Source organism: Melopsittacus undulatus, chromosome 2, assembly GCF_012275295.1.
Source record: "Melopsittacus undulatus isolate bMelUnd1 chromosome 2, bMelUnd1.mat.Z, whole genome shotgun sequence".
In the NCBI taxonomy this organism is placed as follows: domain Eukaryota; kingdom Metazoa; phylum Chordata; class Aves; order Psittaciformes; family Psittaculidae; genus Melopsittacus; species Melopsittacus undulatus.
This window is the reverse complement of record NC_047528.1, coordinates 78,997,732-79,016,952: the sequence shown is the minus strand read 5'-3', so window position 1 is coordinate 79,016,952 and position 19,221 is coordinate 78,997,732. Positions and strand designations below refer to the sequence as shown.

The 19,221-nt window shown below is 37.9% G+C and overlaps 1 protein-coding gene across 4 annotated transcripts in view; it reads right to left on the bottom strand.

The window, feature by feature from the left end:
* Positions 1-19,221, bottom strand: part of CNKSR2 (connector enhancer of kinase suppressor of Ras 2) — a 214,287-nt gene that overhangs the window by 150,046 nt on the left and 45,020 nt on the right. For all 4 annotated transcript variants that reach the window (XM_034074520.1, XM_034074521.1, XM_034074522.1 and 1 more), the window contains exons 3-4: positions 15,821-16,023; positions 4,933-5,020 (exon numbers count right to left, since the gene is read on the bottom strand). In XM_034074520.1, coding sequence (XP_033930411.1) covers positions 4,933-5,020; positions 15,821-16,023 — 291 coding nt within the window. The remainder of the gene's footprint in view (positions 1-4,932; positions 5,021-15,820; positions 16,024-19,221) is intronic.

The window sequence follows — 19,221 nt, the reverse complement described above, 5'->3', positions numbered from 1 at the left end:
AAATGAATAGAGCCATTTTAAATTGCTGCATTTGGATTCTGAGTTGGGGCAGGGAGCTAAGAAAGTAGATTTCCTTTTTATCCTTATATGGATTCCAGCGTGCACTTAGCTTCTCAGCGAGACTTAATATTTGAAACATCTGTTACATTACATTTTACTATAAAAAACACAATGTCACACAAAACAGTGCATTACTGAAGAAATAATTTGTGATCCTTTTCAGTATCTTTTATCTGAAAAAGACAATGGCTAAAAGCCCAACACAGATTACCTTACTAGAAGCCCAACAAAGACTGGGAAGTAAGTCCATCAGGGCATGGAGTATATAGACAATTTTACAAATCTCAACCATCTTTAAATGGGGAATAAGCTTCGGGAATAAGCTTCAAATCATTTAGCTGAGGCAGTGCACAGGGCACTTTTGCATGTGCTCTATATTACAGCTTTTAGCTCAAAATCGCAGGTGCCTATACGTCCAGGCAGAGTATTTGTGAACGGCTGACTTGGTCTTTCCTATCTGTCTTCCATCCTGGCCACCACCTCCCAAACTGCATCACTCAGGTTCTCACCCTGTTTTTTCCAGAATCTGAGTTTACATCAAAATATTGCTGTGACACAGATGATGACAGAAGTATGTTCTGTGACAACAGTGCAAGCCAGATCCATGTCAGTCAAGTGACTGTTCTCCATCTCTACCCCTGTTACACAGAATTGCTTCCATCATGCAGTCCTTCAAAAAGGTGTTTAGCAAAGGATGTAATTGCAGTGAAGCTTTTATAAAGGAGTTTTTACAGGCCTACAGTTATGCTTCTGCTGGACTATCTTTCTAAGTAAATCTCACAAGACCCTAAAGTTGTGAGATAAACTTCAGTGGTTTTAAAACTAAATAAACAGCAAATCATTGTGAAAGCTGATTAAGAAAAGTAAAAAAAACATGTGGCTACTATCACTACTAAACTGCAATAATAAGAATGACAGTGCTCAGCAGTAAAGTTTTCTTTACATGTCTGATAACTTACAAAATTAAGATAAAATTAGATTTTTTGAATATTCCCAAGATTTCCAGGGCTTTAATTCTAAAGAAGACAGCTTCTTTAGTGACACCCTAATGGGTTCCTGAGGAATAAGAGCATTGAGAATGATAATAAAAGCTACCTAAAATTGCCTGAGAAAGCAATAAACCTTCTCTTCCTTACAGTTGTCTACTACTACCTCTCTAAAACAAAATAAGCACACTTAAAAGGACCAGTTCCTGGCACTCTCTGAAGCTGAACACCCCAACTAAGTCAATAGAAAAAAACTCATGAACACCATGAAGATAAGGAGTCACCCATGTTCTTCCTTACATGCCATTTATGACTGGAACAATTCTGGAACACAAATCTGAACTCATGAATGAACCAAAAGGGAAAAATGCAGAACCCAAAACACACACTTCATCCTCTAAGCCCATATTCCTTTAACACCTATCTTGTACCATGAAGAATGAACAGGCCTTTTTTACTTATTACAGTGTAAAAAGAGAAGACGGATAACGCTCATCTCTGGTTCCTATGGAGAGACAGACAGGTGTAGGAGAGAAAGGCAGAGTGCAAGGGAATGGTAACAAAAATCATGATAGAGTCATAGAATTGTTATTTAAATCTTTTTTCTCCAGTGTTCTGCTGCAAGGGCAGAGTTGATTATAAAAATGAAGCAAGAATGCAAGCCCTAAATCAAATAAGCCACCAGCAAGGAGGATGGTATTAAAAGTGAAAACCTGCAGAAAGTGTCTATGAAACAATAACCTAAAGTCCTAAGGGAGAGAAAAAAATCTGAGCCAAAATATAACAGCTGCATAAAAGCAAACGATTAGTGAGGATGCAAAGAAGGTTACAACAGTAACTTGCAGTGCTCTGAGGGACCTGCTTCCACTGGCAAATACCCACTGCATGCTGGTCTGCTAGTTGGGTCCTGGGCTTTGTGCACCATGCACAAGAAACAAAATGGTTAAAACACAGTATGTGCCATTTTGTACTTTATTCTAAAGTCTGTCTCTAAGTCGATATTTTAACTCCAACTTTTCAAATTATTTAAAGTATAAAGCACAGGCACTCAATAGATTTTCTCAGACTTTTCTTAGATAAGAAAGTACCGTAATTCTGTCATTTTCTCTCTTCATTATATGTTTAGCAGTGATGGGGGAGGGAGGAAAGGATGACCCACCAACATTTATTTCTATGAAGAAACACTGATATTAACATTAGCCTCAAAACGTGCACAATTATTCAAGCAACACAGCTAAATTTTAGCTTTTTTTTCCCTCCATCTAAAAAATCATTTTCAGTTAATAAATCTGAATGTTGGCTGTAACTTAAACACCACAAAAAAATCCCAACAAAAACCAACAAAGAAGAACCAACCACCAAACAAAAAAAACCCTCACTTTTCAATCCTGCTCGTGTTCACTTACTGAGATGAATACTGGAGTTCTATTTTTAAGTTGTATTAAAAAAAATTGCCTTAAAAATGTCAAATGTACAAGAAAATGTACAGACAATATAAAAATCATGGGTTTAATGGTTTTAATAAACTATAAAGCTTTATAAAAATCTATTGTTTGCTAGTGTTACAACAGCAATTGTAACACTGCCTTCTGTAGGTCTTTCATAAACAAAAAAATATTTTAAACTACTCATTTTAAGTTAGGGAAGTAATGTGCATACAAAAGAAAACAGATTCTGAGACAGATCTTGGTAAGATGATATTAAAACATTCAGTTGCATTCAGTGATCACATAAAACAAAAGCTCAGTGAGGACATTTTGAAATACTATGTTGGAATGCATTTGTTTTACATAGAGATCAAACCACATGTGTTTGGGACAACTAATGGAATTTTTCACTATTGTTCTTCTGACTACAGCCCAATTCAATTTCAAAGTATGCTTAAATTTAGGCACCTAAATGCTCTTCTATTTCAAAATGTGGATTCATGTACTGTACCGCTGTCTGATTGGGGAATTTGTCGGTTTTAGCAAAGATAAAACTGCTGTTCTCCAAAGGTATTTAATAATAAAATTTGTTCTCATTCATACTAAAAATATACATAGAAAAATACTTACTTATACAAAATGAATTGGCATTATCATAGACAGGGATGATTTTGAAAGGAAATGAACTGATATTAAGCTAATTCCTGGGACATACTGCAGCGGTTGATATTTTACCCACTTTCTCATAAAGAGTGGACACATTAAAATGGACCAGGTGGCTTTTCATCTTAACTGAAAATCTAGACAGTGATTCACAGCTAATTCTGTGGAAAATGAGCCATTTGGCCATGGGAAGGGATGCCTTCTTCTTCCCAGGGTTATGACCCCATGTCAAGGGGACAAGCTCAGCAAGGGCACACAAGCCATGAGAGAACAGATAAAAAACACTCATCATGCAATAGGCAGCCAAGAAAATGAAGGCCAGCTCTTCTTCCACAGCCACTACCAAAGGCATCTCCTTCCCATTTTGAGGCAAGGTGACAGTGAGAAGTGGGGAGCATAGAGTGGCTGAAGGACAGGACTGGACCTTTGGCCCCTGCACCTAGGAAGCAAACAGGGACCCTCACTGTGTAGCCTGTGGGGAGAGAACAGCCCATGCTCCATTTCCATGCTACCCTACCCACATCCATAACGAAGGGAAAATAAGAACAAATTACTAAAATAAATCAATAATAACTACAATAACAACAATAATACAGAAAAGTGAGAAACTTTCATTTCCCAAGCTTGAACACAGGGGACTAACAATAATCCTCTTCTCCAGCTCAGGTGGGAAGCAAATCCAACTAATCTAATCATCTAACTGCACACGTTTATGAAAGGGTTAGAGAAATATGCATATCTTTTATAAAAGGGAGAGTATCATCATAGAAAGTCATGCCAAGAGGCCACAGAAGAAGTGTAGCTTTGCTCAGTTTGGAGTGGTGCTTCCGAAAACCTGAAAAAGACTCCTCAGTGCTCCTACCTAGTCCACTCTCTCCTTTCTTCTCCACTCCAACTTCTCATCTGAAAACTTCTGCTTAGCACTAGTGGTCCCTTCCCTCTGCAGTTGCTGAACCACCAGGAGAGGCAACTCTTTCTGGATTCTTTTCTCTCTGCATGATGGGCACTGCTGCACCACAAGGTCAACTGATGGTATAAATTGGTAACAAGGCCCTTCACAATCATCATCAGCAGACTGGTCTCAGAAATGCATGAGTAAGGGTAAATGATGATGCTCAACTGAACTATTTTATAAGTTATTTATACAGAATTTCATACCTACATTAGCTTCAATCTGTGGCTAAAGAGACTTCTCAGTTTCAGCAGAACAACAGGCAAAGATAGGTACAGACCTAAACTACAGAGAGACAACAGATGGGTAGGGAAAGTTTTCTAAATTGCATTTCCAAATGAAGCCCGTTAAGAAAATGCTTCTCAGAACCTACTTATGGATTTCTTGAAGGTAGTATGCACAAAAAGGTATTCAAAATATTCTAGCCTCATGAGGACGTCATCTGCCCAAGTGTAGAGATGATATGAATTGTACTAAAGAGCAGGTGGCTAAGTCCAAAAGATACAGATCTTTTAAACCAGAGAGTTAATTAAAAATAAATGGAAAAACATAACAAAGTGAATATGCAAATTATCAATTAGATTTCACCAATTTATAGTGATGATAGTAGACTAAAGAACCCAAGATGAATCTTACTACTGAAATACACAGAAGCCTATACATAGAACAAACTAAACTAGTACTATAAAACCAGGAAGCAGAATTTTTATAAAGCACTTATTAACTACTGATAGTCCCCTACTTTTTAGAAAATGATACTGACAGAGTAACAAAATTCTGTGAAGAAGGTAATAGCCATTTACAATTTAGGAAAAAATAAATTGCTAAGCAGATGGTCTCATACCTGTTGTACTATTGTTGTTAGTTCCAGACAGAGCTGTATGACATTATTTCTCGTTACTGAGTAATCTGTGACAGCAGCAAAAGGTGATCTAAAACAAAAAAAAAGAAAAACAATGTTGAATGGCACTAGCATATATCAGCTTGCTTCACTGATGCACAATGTGCTTAATACACATTATATCTAGAGATTTTAAAATCACACAGAATACCCAAAATGTAAAACTACAATTGTTAAATTCAGGATACATATCCATGGAAAATATTAATCCCTCCTTAGTTTTGCGATTTTTAAGTTTTTAAGGTTCCTCTTTAAGAAACTCTCCCAAGTGACAAGCAATAGGATGAGATGGCCTCAAATTGTGCCAAACTGGACATTAGGAAGAATTTCTTCACTGAAAGGTTTGTCAATCATTCGAACAAGTTGCCCAGTGAAATGGTTGAGTCACCATCCCTGGAGGGCCTTAACAAATGTTTAGACATGGCACACAGGGACATGGTTTAGTGGTGGACTTGGCAGTGCTGGGTTAATGGTTGAATTTGATGATCTTAAAGGTCTTCTTCAAACAAAACAATTCTATGATTATTTCTCAGTCTTCCAGTTCACTCTTAGACTGCCTATACTCCCACAGAAAAAGCCCACCTTGCCTTCTGCATTCCTTTGTGAATACCCTCATAAAGGCAACCAGAGGCACCACTTCCACCTGTGAAACAAATGGTGTCCAGATGCGAATCAGATGAGAAAAGCATTTGGCTGATTCACTGGGATTTTTGGGACCTGATCAAATATCTGGTAAAAGCACTGGAGGGACCTAGAATAAGTAAAATTTTTATCCAAAGAGGGGGATAACATTCAGAGCCAGAGATGCATCGATACTCAGTAGCAGCTGCAAAACCTAAACTGGAGGCACAGCCCAACATCCCCCACACTTTACTACAATCAGACATGCTTAGTGAAATGAAAAGTTGAGCCAGCATTTGCAGATGTCACCTACGTGTATCCTAAACCATAAAACTTCACATTAGAATTTTTAAAATGCTTGCCTACCTAGAAGTATGCTTGCTTTCTAGAGACACTGCTAAAATGTGTTTGGTTAATGAGGCTGTCAGTCATCTGATTCCTGTACTTAGAGTCCACGTTAAACTATAAACTCAAACTGGCCTACTTTCTACCCTTTAGAAGGAGCCAAACACTAGGCAGGATGGGTATTTTCTTCAGGAGGAGTCAAGATTTTGACTCAGTGTTGCAAATGAGGTTTTTATGAGCATTATTAGCCTTGCAAAGATGGCATTTCTCCCCAATATACATACCTGCTTCAAACATTTAAAACTGAAAATGGGGGCACAGAACCACAAGGATTATAATGTCTGAATAAACTAAAGATAAATCATACAGTGTGCCGAGATCTCTAGACAATACTTTAAGTGTCACTGCCTTTACATTAAGCTGGGTCTCTAGTTCCTTCCCCAACTGCCTTCTTTTATCACTTATTAGAACATACGTATTTGTATGCACCTGGTTTACAGCAGTGGTTGGTTTTACACATTCCTCAGTTAAGCCTAGAGAAAAGTTTCCAGTACAAAGAACTCTGTTATAGCAGGTCCAAGTGATGACTACAGATACAGTTCTTATGGTTCTTAACAGGTTTCTAAGCTCCTTTTCCATGTGCAGAATTACTGAAATTTTAGTGCAGTCTAAAATTTAGTCCTGCACTAAATTTGGAACTGTCTGTTAATGAACCCATGTGAGCTCCTCTCTCTGCCTGCTTGTTCTAACACTTTCTTTTTTCTCCAGAATTCCTAACCCAGCCCTGATGGCTCGTAAAATAGAATGACCTTTTATGTTCCTACTCAAGTTTGCTGCCTTAATTTGATGTAATACATCATACAACAATATATACTTTCTGCCCATATTTTCTAGGGAGAAAAGCAGTACATTCTTTTTAAAATAAAAATACAGAAATTGGAAGCTAGGCAGAGTTTAAGAAACACAAAACCAACAGCAGAGTGAGATTTAGTAGACAGCACATCTGCTTAAGTTCCAAAAGGTGCCTTGCAAAAGCTATTTGACACATCACAATTCAAAGTCCAAGTTTTATGCAGTATTTGGCAACTGCACGCTAAGTACACACTACAGCAGGCATACCCACAGACACACACATACAGAGATTATTACTAAGTTCAGGGAACGTGAGCATATTAAAGGATAAAAGCTATCCAAACAGCCTGGTTATGAAACATAATTGTGTTTAAAAACTTACATTACCCAAGATGTACAAAAATCACTGATATTTTTCCTTTCAAAACTGTAACTGCTGAGGCTCTGAAATCTACCTGAAACTTTGATTTAAAAAGGTCATGTTCATTTATGAACTCCCTCGTATTGAAGATGAATGGAATCAAGGCAGTGAATGGTATTATTTTACATTAAGTATGGGTGTTAATGTAATTTGATCCTCAAATTACACAACTGGAATCTAATTGACATTTCAAAGCCTCCAGCGCTTCTCTAAAGAAAATTGCATGGTAGGCTTTGACTTCTAATACTGCATCATCTTCCCTCATACTTTTCCAATTCAGTTTGGTTTCACAATTCATGAGGAAAACAATGACGTTTTTACCGTCACTGATCTTAGTGAAGACTGTTAGAAATGCACCCCAAACAAAATTTGTTGACATTAAAGAATAGGCCAAGAGACAGAGACATTACTCATTTTGTTACATTGAAGTTTACATAGTGAAGATTTACTGAAAACAGCATATGAAGCAGGCAGCAAGGGTGCCAGGAGGAGGGAGAAGACTATTAAAAATCAGTAACTAATCTATTATTTTGAAAAGTGTTTCACAACTTTGAAAGATAAGGAGACAGGTCCATGTTATACAGACTTTGCTACTGCAGAAAACATAAGGGATCCTTGAGCTGCCTCCTCTGGAGGTCTCTGTAGCTTATAAACCACCTCTCACATCAGTTTCTGCTGATGCCTCTCTGGGGTATTGCTGCAAATTGGACCAGTAAAATTCTATTCCCTTTCCTTCCCAGTTCAGACCACTACCCTGAAGGCAATCTGCACACACAACTATACAGCACTACTGCATAAGCAGCAGGGGAAATAGTAAGGGCCTCTTTAAATATTTACTACCAAAGGGAATGCATTGTGGTATAACATCCTAAGACTCAATTTCAACAGTGAAAGTCCAGTAAGACTTTGTATAGCAACATGCCAATAGTTTCAACCAAAATATTAACAGAAACTTCACTGTGGGATCACTAATTGGATTTCATGAAAGAAACAGCATGAAACACCAGGCTGAAAAAAAAAACTCTCTTTACTGATAATATATCTACTAATTGCAATTTTAATACAGCACAATATTGTTGACTGAACGGATGAAACAATATGTACAAATGCAATAAAGCTTCCATACACTGAAACTTTTCAACTGGCTGCTGAAACACTTCATTCTTCAAGGCATCAGAAACACACCATGCAGAAGGAATTCCTTGTTTAATTAGACTACTTCTCTCTACTTTTAAAAAATCGTTTCCTTGGCTGAGCTACTTCTATCAGCTTCCAACTTGCACTCTTTTCTGTCCAAGCAGCATCTTTCACAGTCCCTTGGACCTTCAAGTCTCCCGTAACTCCTGAGGCTCCAGTGAAGAAAAGTCCCTGAGACAACTGCAATTTTTAACACGTTTGCTGTCCAATTCAGTGCTCTTTAAGTTAAACAAGAACTGAAAAACTACCTTGGACTGGGGCCATATGTTGCTCCATTTCCTGCTGAGACATTGACCTCATTGTCCCACTGTCTTGCCTCTCTCAGTAACTTCCAAGACCTGTTACAATATACATTTCCCCATTCATGGAACCTGTTTTACAAAATTTATCTTGTAATTTATTTGTTCTTCTTTCAAAACTTCCTTGTAATTCTCCTCCTTTGCAACACCCACATGAAAACACCTCTGCGGCTCCATAGCACACATACCTTACCACATGCCCTTTCCACTCATTTCCTCTACCAGACCTCAGCTGGTTTCCCCTTTCTGTTCTTTGTCTACCCCTTTTACACCCTGACATTTTAAGAAAATTAGATTAACCCAATCACATCAGCGCTTCCGCACACATGCACAGGTGCAAGAACATGCACATGCAAGTTGGTTTTGCCCTTTTTCTCACCTTTTCTCCTGCTTTCTCCAGTATTTGAAGCTGTTAGCCATTTTCAAACCACTTTCACAAATGGCTAATAGGCTTCAAGGATAATTAAGTTCAGGCATGTTTTGTGATGATGCATGCAGCTGGAAAAGTGGGAGCCTCTTAATTTTTCCAGGGTGCAAACCTACATTGTGAGCCTGCACCTCATTAGACAAGACAGATTCCAGTGAGATGAAGAGCTTCTAAATACCGCATTCACAGAGAGGAAAAAAAAAGCAACTTAACAATCCGTGCTTTATCTTTTGTTGCTGTTTCAATTAACATTAAATTCAACCAACTTCAAGTCCCTGATCTATTGGAAATAAAGTTTCCCTAACACGAGGCATGACAGAGCTACTGTTTCTTTTCACATTTTTTTAAACCAGTGTTTGACATAAATAATAAAACACCTCTGAAACATGATTTTGTTTATACGTGTATAATGCAAGCTGTAACATACATGCATGTATGAACATACTTTTATGAAATGAGACCTAATTATAATCTATAGCATTATCAACATCTTTCAAAATAAAAAAGTGTATTATCTATTATTAATTAATTAAGCCACCCTGAAGGACTGATAGAAAAACAGCTACATCACCATAGCCCAGCTAATTCCCTCACAGAATTAAGAAACAACATGATTTAACAGCTATTAATACTCACAAGTACCAATTGCACATGAAGGAAAATCCTTCTCAAACAATTACATAAAGATGTGCATTGTGAAGGACATGCATACACTTGGTATTTCTACATTATCATTATCAACATTTTTTGGCCTCGGATGCTTTACCTCATCTGTCTTTTTCACATAACACTCAGGGGAAAATGATACACAGAAATAACTACTTAACTTTAAAAGTTGCACTTTGGACAAATACAGAGCGCTGTTTGTAAAAGCATTGCCCCAGAATAAAAGTTAATCACATTTCACCACTAGTTTTAGTACACAGCTATTTTATAACAATAGACATTTTGAGGGGTTTAAGACCAATATCATACTTATTTTAGCACCCTAACATGGGAAAATATCCTCAGAGCAGTCTGATTAAACATAACAGTCAAAAATATTTTGAAGAGAGAGGGGACCAAATCAGAGATATAAGGGAGTTTTCAAAGGTAACACATTAAGCTCAAACGGAAATCTGAATTCAAATAGATATCTGAATGTAGAATATTGTTGCATATATATTTGCACCAAATCCATCTAAAAGTCATAGGTTTAGGCTTTCATAAAACAAATATTTTATTTAATTTCTAATGGAACTGCGTTATGTAGCATCAGGGAGGAATGCAGTAGAATTCACACTGTATAAAAGAATTCTTTGAATGAGTGCTCTGTTAAACATTTACAGCTGTTCCATAGTTAAGTACCATAGCACTCTTAGGCAGCACTTACAGGTTTGGCATACCATTCAAGCAAACATAAAGGGAAATGCATAAAGGAAACATAAGATTCACAGGTTTAAGACTGAAAACCAACTGGCAGTAAGTGCATAATTTGTATGATGAATAAAGAATCACTTAACATTTTGGTTTCTTTTTGTTTGGGTTTTCATTTGTTTTCCCCTGCCATCTTGTGTGCAAATCAGATTTGCCCTATTAGGATAGGCCATAACCAAGCACAGTTAACAGGATGGTATAAAGTCTCCTAGAAAGGAGACTCGAAATCAGAAACACCTCCTTTGTAAGAAGAAAATATTGCAAACAATGTTCCTCTTTACTCAAAACTACAAAATAGTCACACCATAAACACCACCATGACTCATTCACTGAAAACAATGAGACAAAGAGATCCAACTGAACCCATTTTACCTACAGTGGAAGACAGTGTATGTATTGTGTATGTCACCATGGTGAAAAGAGGGAGAGCCATTTTTTAGAAGGGAATGCAGTCTGCTACCACAATGCTTTCACACAAAGTAGGCTTAAGGGGTTGCGCTGAAGCTGAACACCTAGAATTGTTCACACATGAACAAAGAGTATTTACATCACTGAAGGCTGCACTTCTCTGTAGACAATGGAGCATCAACAAAAAGGTATATGCAGCCCACAGTGAGGCTTGGAGGTCCTGTTCTCTGTCCAGACTTAACTACTGAAGCATTCTAATATCCTTAACTTTACACACAGATTCTAGCCTTACTTAATAGAATTTATGTATACATAGAAGTGCTTTGCAGAATATTAGCACATTTAAGCCCAGGCCACAATGACTTGTCCACCTGGGGTCAAAAGCCAAAGGATTACACCCAACCATGCTGAATGACCCTAAAAGAAGAACTAAACTTGCCAGAAAATTTTCACATTTTATTACTGTCAGCAAGTTGACCGTATCTTTCAGATGACCAAAAATTTCTATTTACTGATGGGTTTTTTGTTCATCTCCTTGTTTCATTTTGTTCTTGTATCACGTATCCAGACAGCAGTGGTGCACATTTGTCAGCCTGCTAGCTTTTCTCTGGCCACAGTACTGAAAGCTTTGAATACAAAATCTGTCTCCACAAGATCTCTTTGTTCCTACTACTTAGACTTCAGTGTAATCTGCAGTAGTAGTTTTGTTTTTTATTTCCAAAATGGGAATAGTGCTAGGGTGAAAAACAAGGGATACAGGAGAGTTGCTGTAAAAGACGTATTGAATCACTGCCCACACAGATGGCTGAGTCAAATAGTACACTAAAATCCAGTGTTCCCTGACAAATACTAATTCACAATCATTAAAATCTGTGACACATCAACAGACGCAAAATGCTGTAGTAGTTATCTCATGGGGAGTTTATTACATTTTCTTAAATTCTTAACTGAAAAATAAACTACCACATTCTCTTAGTTGTGTCTTTAATGGAGACTTTATTAAAGCCCTAAGAACAACAATCCCTTCTTCACTCCTAGATTCTATTACTATGTGCTAAGATCCAAACCATTCTTCCTGCTGCTCCACAAGACACATGGTATGAAAAGCCCTTGCTTCAGGTAACACAGCCCAAGCACTACAGCACAGGCAGAAGCAGGAAGTCCAAAAGCATAACAAAGAAATTCTTTTTGCTTATTGCCATTAGTAGGAAATACAGATTTCCAGGGTGTTTGGCTGGCAAAGACTGCAGGAGTGTGGTGGAGGTGAATGAAGACAACATGTCAAACCAAGAGCAACAGAGAAGATGGCACCAGCAGAAGCAAGGGATGAAAACAAGCTGTATGCTGGCAGAGCAAGGAGACAAGATGCTCATGCAAGGAGACAGCTCATGCCCCTGCCACCAAATGTCACCCCATGTCAGATTCTCTCAGGACCCCTCCTCTTCCACAAACAGCATTACAGTTGCTGCCTGTTAAGGCTGTAGTATTAAGCTCTACCTTAAATCTAGCCGTCCCGTGAAATAAAAACACAATGTACAGTGGGACTTGAAGGAGGAAAATGGTGTACTTAAAGGATTTAAGTCTTCTGGAAGAGAGGACAAATTTTATGGGCTGAGAAAGTAACAGGAAGTTAAAATTAGTTTAAAAAATGTAAGGACATAATCATCTAGTGTGATGACAGTTTCTTTACAGAATGTTATTGGTGAGCTATTTCATGTTCCTCAAAATCATCAGCCAACCTGTTTTAAAAATAGCTAGAATTCTCCACAAAGATTTCCAGTTCCTAAATGAAACTAAATCAGAAGACTTTTAAAGCCTGGTGACAAAAGCTAACCTAATTTTCAGTTAAACTCAATCTCTGACATACATCTGGAAGTAGGACTGCTCCAGGCAGAGACCTGGAACAAACAGCATCCTTGGATTGGCCCTGCACAGTGGCACTGCAAGAGCCATGGTGAAAGTAACTCAGCAAATCATTACTCTAGCACTCCTTTTGACAACTGTGCCTGGCTTAACAAGGCCCTTACAAATTTTAAGCATTCTACAAAAACATCGTAAAAAAGAGCTCACTAGAGCAGCAAGTGAAGCACAAGTCATATGGAGACACCACCATTCCCTACACATAAAAGCCACATTACTGTATTTCTACAATAATTTCTACAAGTTGGAACTGCCGCTAGCTGCTTTTTCCTGACATGACCTGAAAAACACTGCATAAGGGCAGCTTAGTACGACTAGCACAATTGGGTGAATAACCCTAATAGCTACTTTATTCCTCCTAATGGTATGCTTTCCCTTCTAGCGCAACCCAGAGATAGAACTGCTGGTAAAAACCAATCAAAATACTAAGATTTGGGATCCAGATTTAATAATAATGGTTGCGAAGAATAAAATTAAATCCAAGTTCCTGACTTTAAATATTTTATTTTCAAAATCTTTCTATCTCCCCCTAGTGGCACCAATAGCTTCTTAGAAGGAATACGACAGTCAAAATCCTGTTGATCTCCAGATGCTCCCCTTCCTGAGGAAAATTAAGTCATTGGCCAGCGTTCATCCTAACTTGGGGGCTTCACAAACAAGGAAGAACAAACCTAACCAAAGTGCTCATATGTTCATAAATAAGAAAAGTCTGATTTATGAGGGGGGTGGGAGGGGAGGCAGGGATTTACCAGAACAAGGTATTCAAGCTACACAGATCTTCAACAGCCTTTCCTAGAAATCTGAACGAAATTCAAATATCACTTTTAGGAAGCCTTATCTGGACACCCAAGGCAACATTGCTAAAAGCAGGTTGCCACCATGATTGCCTTCACTTTTAATTCCTTGGAACTCCTACTCTGACCAGCTATCATTTCAGATAAGTGCAAAAGTCATTTTGCATTTTACTGGTAGCAGAACTGATATGCATTTTTTAGAGATTATTTAAAAGATCTTCCCCCACCAACACTAAAACCTGCTAACAGAATTATCTCTGACAAATACACTATAGCTGCCTTTATAAACACAATTTCACTAGGAGATAAGGCTCAGCACACTCCAGAGCTACAAACTGATTTTGCAGTCTGGATTTGTCTTTTAATACTAAGAAGTCCTGAAGTTCAACTACTAAATTCATACTGATGCTAAAACCACATTGTTTTTCAATGTGTTAAAAGTATGAGTGCGTGTGTGAAAGTTTACTTCTTAATACCAAAAGAATAGAAAGAAATGGCAAATGCCATTTCAAACCTATGCAAACAAACCCATGGTTTTCTACCATTCCTTCTGTTTTAAAGCCCAGAATGATATGCTGTTCTCTGCCAAAAAATATTTGCAGGGATAAGATGTGAAGCCTAAAGGTTTTCCCAGTAACAAAAATAGGCTAGAGGCAGAACTAAAAATATATTCAAAAATTTTCAAGTCTCAATACTAAACCCTTTCCATGAGATTGTATTGCTTCTCTGCACATCTAATGCTAAACATATAAATAGCAATTTAGGAACCCAACTTTAGGTACTCTGGTTTTGAAACTTGGGGAAGGCTTGAAAGGGAGGAGAAGAGAAGCAGCAGCGGTACCTGCAATCTAATGAACAAAAGAAAGATTTTGCAGTTCAGCTTAAGAAATGCAAAAGATTCATGCCTCACTTAAACCTTTCAAATGGAAATCATTTATGGGGCAGAATACAGTTTGCCTCAGGAAAATGAAACACAAAAAAACCCACAGCAGTAAATCCAAATAATTCTGTTGGATTTTGTGAATTTCACAAAGATCATACTCTGAACAAAGCTTCAGCAGCTGGATACAAAAAAAAGATATACCTTCAAATCAAGATAAGCATTTTATTTTAATGATAAAAATCACTGTGATGCATTTTGCAAGACATACAGATAGGCTAATTTTAACTACTTCAGGGGTTTCAATGATCATCTTAAAAACTTGCATTATTACTCTTGTTATCATTAGAAAAATGTCATTATAGATACAGGAGAGCACTTAAATCGTAGTCCCACATACTTCCTAGGTGATAGAGGCAAAAGTGTAAGTTCTAATGGCATTTACGGTTTCTGAGGTATCTCACTGCCACTTAAAAAACCTAAAATGCAACATGCATAGCACACACACACACATTTTAAGTATATATTGACACCTATATAATAGAAATTACTATCATATTTTTGTGAATTTGATACTCTCAGAGCAATGAATCTGAGTTATGCAGGTCAAAGTGCATATCAGTATCAAGCACATGTATCTACAGAGTTGTTGAGACCTTATAGCTTGCTACAACTACCTGAAAGGTGGAGGTTCAGTCTCTTCTCCCAGGTAACAAGGGATAGGACAAGAGGAAATGGCCTCAAGCTGCACCATGGGAGGTTTAGACTGGATATTAGGAAAAATTTCTTCACAGAGAGGACGATCTGGCATCGGAACAGGCTGCCCAGGGAAGTGGTGGAATCACTACCCCTGGAAGTGTTCAAAACCTTTGTAGGTGAGGCTCTTTCTTAGTGATATGGTTTAGTGGTGGTCTTGGCAGTCCTGGGGTAACGGTTGGACTTGAGGATATTAAAGGTCTTTTCCAACATAGTTGATTCTATGATTGTGTGATATATAACCTAATGATGTCATCCTGTTGCTCTACTGTATTTCCAGATACATGTAGTGTTGCAGTGTATTTAGAAGTACTATAGTGCAATGTTATCTGAATGGCATGGTGACTTTACAAGAAAAAATTGCTACAAACTTCCTCTCAGAATTTGTAAATGAATTCTGCTTCCATTTCAGTGTCTACATTATATTTTGTAAAGAAGTTGGGGTTTGTGCGTGTGCATGATCTCGTCACCTGTAACACATTTCGGAGACTTTACCTGTCCAACCAAGCCAGCAGACTTTTAGCTGCTCCAATCAGATCCACTACGGATGTCAGAAAATCATTTGGTAATTTGCGGCTGGTCCTTCCATCATAGTGACCACTCCTCCTCCTCCCAGTGATGAAGTTCTGCAGATTTTTGGCAGATGCATTCAGTTTGTGAGAAAGGGTTTTCAGATTTTCTGTTTCCAAACCATAGTTCTGCATTGAGGAAAGAAAAGGAAAAAAAAAAAAAGACAAGAGAAAGTTAGCTTTGCATCTGAACATGAAGTACTGAGAACAGCAAAACTGCTCTTCTGCTTCAAAACTGCACCATTCCTCATAATTAAGGTAGAAATACACCCACTCATTAATTTTTAAATGTATGGCGTGTTCTGTTTCTAAAATGCATAAAAATGGAACAAAAGAAGAGCAAAATTATGAGTGATCTTTTAGCTGAAAAACATCTCAAAATGAAGAAAAAAAAAACTAGTCTGGAAGACTGACTTTCAAAGCAGTCCATCACTTTCAGTAGATCAGATGGTTCTGTAAGTAGCTCTGATGGTTAGGGATCAGTCCCCTCATGTCTGTACTCACACCAGGTCCTAAGATCACGTTAGACAAGAAGGCTTGCAACTAGCATTAGTACATAGTATGGACACAGTATGACACCAAATTGCTTTTGTTGGTTTCTGTAAAGGGAACATGTTCATTGCCCTATTTTTATTCTTGTTAGCAGAAAAGAACCACTAGAATCACAGACTAGAGAACATAGTGCTATGCTGCTCAGTGTCTGTTGCCCTTTTAAAGACAAGATGTAAACTATGCTTCCATTTAAGAGTCAATCCTTTAAACTTAAATTACGTTCCTCAGCTGTGCAGTAGAGACAGAAATAATTATGCAGAAATATTAACAAACAGTACTTGATAATCCTTCAAATATACAAATGTAACTGAAACAGCACTAGAGAATACCCTAATTTAATGTTCAATTACAATATAATATAGTACCATCAATGATTCGTTATTTCTAGAAGAGATTCGCTTTCATCACGTATGCAAAGAATAATAGAGTTATTTTGAAAGAGATTTTCTTTTGCGTTTGTAAAGAAATAAGCAAGCAATTGCACTCAATTGAGCTTAGCATTCCCATAAAGGAAAGATGGGACTTCTGAAGGTACTCCTCACCTTAACCACATCACAGGGTTATAACACAGGATGTTCCCACATTGTTCAATTGATGATGGGAAGGGCTGCTTTCTGGCAAAGGGTGGACCATTTTCTACCACAAATGATGATGAAGAAGGATGAAGAAAACCCCTCAGCTGCACACACAAAAATCTACTTTCTAACACACCTTCTCCTCACCAACTCTCCTCCCAGATCCCCAGTTTGGCTCCCATGCTGACCTGTCCACAAGGAGAAGAGATGAGACAAGGGATATATCTGCCAATGCTAATTTGAGACCACTGAAGTTTATTTATCTTAGTCTTTTTTTTCTGTAAGAAATGGGTTTGGGGTGTGTAATTATTTACAGCAGTTGTCATGCTCCTAATCCAAACCATCTACTAAAGGAACTTAATCTCCTCTTTAATTACACAGGACTACAGGATCATTATACTGAAGCTAGCAGCAGTGAGCCCCCAGCCCTCCCACAAGATCAACTCCCAAGAAAATGGGAGATCATCACAGAAAAGAGACTTCACAGTTTGCCATCTCCCAACCAGCCCTTCTTTGTGCTTGTAAATCAAACACTCTTTGTGAGGGAGACACTAAAACCACATCTATCTTACCACAGCAGAGCATGCACTCTGGGACTCAGCTTAAGGCGGAAGTGACCATGAGCTAAGGTTGTGCTTTAAAAGCTGGCACTGTAACTTCTGTGAACATTCGCACTTTGGGAAAAGAAGGCTCTGCATGCGTGTTTCTCAACCGCACAGTTTCTGCACAGGAGCTGTCCTGTGCCATCAGGTTCAGTTCCCAATTAGACAAATTGTATGTTTGGGCAGTGACCTTACCACCATGCAAATATTCAATAGTAATTGCACAAGAGATATAGATAAAAAATTAAAAAAAAAAAGGAAGGGAAAAGTATATTGTGCTTTATTATGCAGCCAAACTAGTAACTTACCAAATCAGTTCGAAGTAAAGAGAAAAAAATTGATTTTGCTGTGGTTTTCTGTGGCTGAGAGAGCACAATGAAGATTGAGAACTGGGCCAGAGCAAAAGTTGGAAAAAAATCATAAAATCATAGAAACAGACTGGTTTGTGTTGGAAGGGACCTTAAAGCTCATACAGTTCCAGCCCCCCTGCCATGGGCAGGGACACCTCCCACTAGGCCAGGTTGCTCAAAACCCACCTAACCTGGCCTTGAAGACTGCCAGGGATTGAGCATCCACAGCTTCTCTGGGCAACCTGTGCCAGTGCTTCATCACCAAAAATACCAGTTTTGTTATTATTTCACCGTTTCTTGAACACCTAGCTTATTTTGACAAAATTAACAGGGGAGGAAACAAATTAAAGACAGTTTAGGTGAAAGATGTGTCACACAAAATGCCTTATAGAACAGCCAGATCAATACCCCACTGTAAGCGAGCCCCATGACATCTGCATGACATGGTGCTCACCTCCCCAAAACACAGGGTGAATCAAAAGTTTATTCTACAACAGGAAAATAGGCTGCAGTTCTGTATACGCTCTTTAGAAAACCAGCTCCTATAAAAGCTTAGTGTCCTCTTGTGAACATTTCAAGTGACAGACACCTGCAGACTCACTCTTTTTCAATGTCTTTTTTCACCATTGTATATGTGGAAAGGAAGAGACAATGTTAACAAAGTCTATTTTCACACATATTCATGAAGTGTGTGCTCTTTAACATAAAAAGAAACAAGGGACAAATGTAAAGCTTAAGCTACATACAAAATTCAGTCTTACATGTGGAATGGCTTCAGTAAAGCCTCCACCTGTAATGAGGCAGATAAAGTGGGGGATGGAATATATTTTGGGGCAGCTGTGTTTATCGAAGCCTTTAAGTAGAAGGATCCTAAAACAGCAGCCAAGTTAACAAAATCTACACTTTGCTTATCACTAATATTTCTGGCCCACATTAAAAATTAACAAAGAGTTGCATGTTCCAATATTAGGAAAAAGCCTGCTCAGATAATAACCACCAAGTTTAATCATACTTTATATACAATAAGATACTATTAATAATATGGTTTCCTTATAAATGCACAGTTTATTTTCAAGCATCATAAGAAGATAATTGCAGGCAAAAAGAGACAATTCCTTGTTTTCCCTTAGTCTACATTTAGCCAGCACTAACACAAGTTATGCTTTCATTAGCCAAAATAAATTCACAGTCATTGAAGGAACCACAAAGAAATCTCTGCATGCTTGTAGAGATCACAAGAAGCAAAGC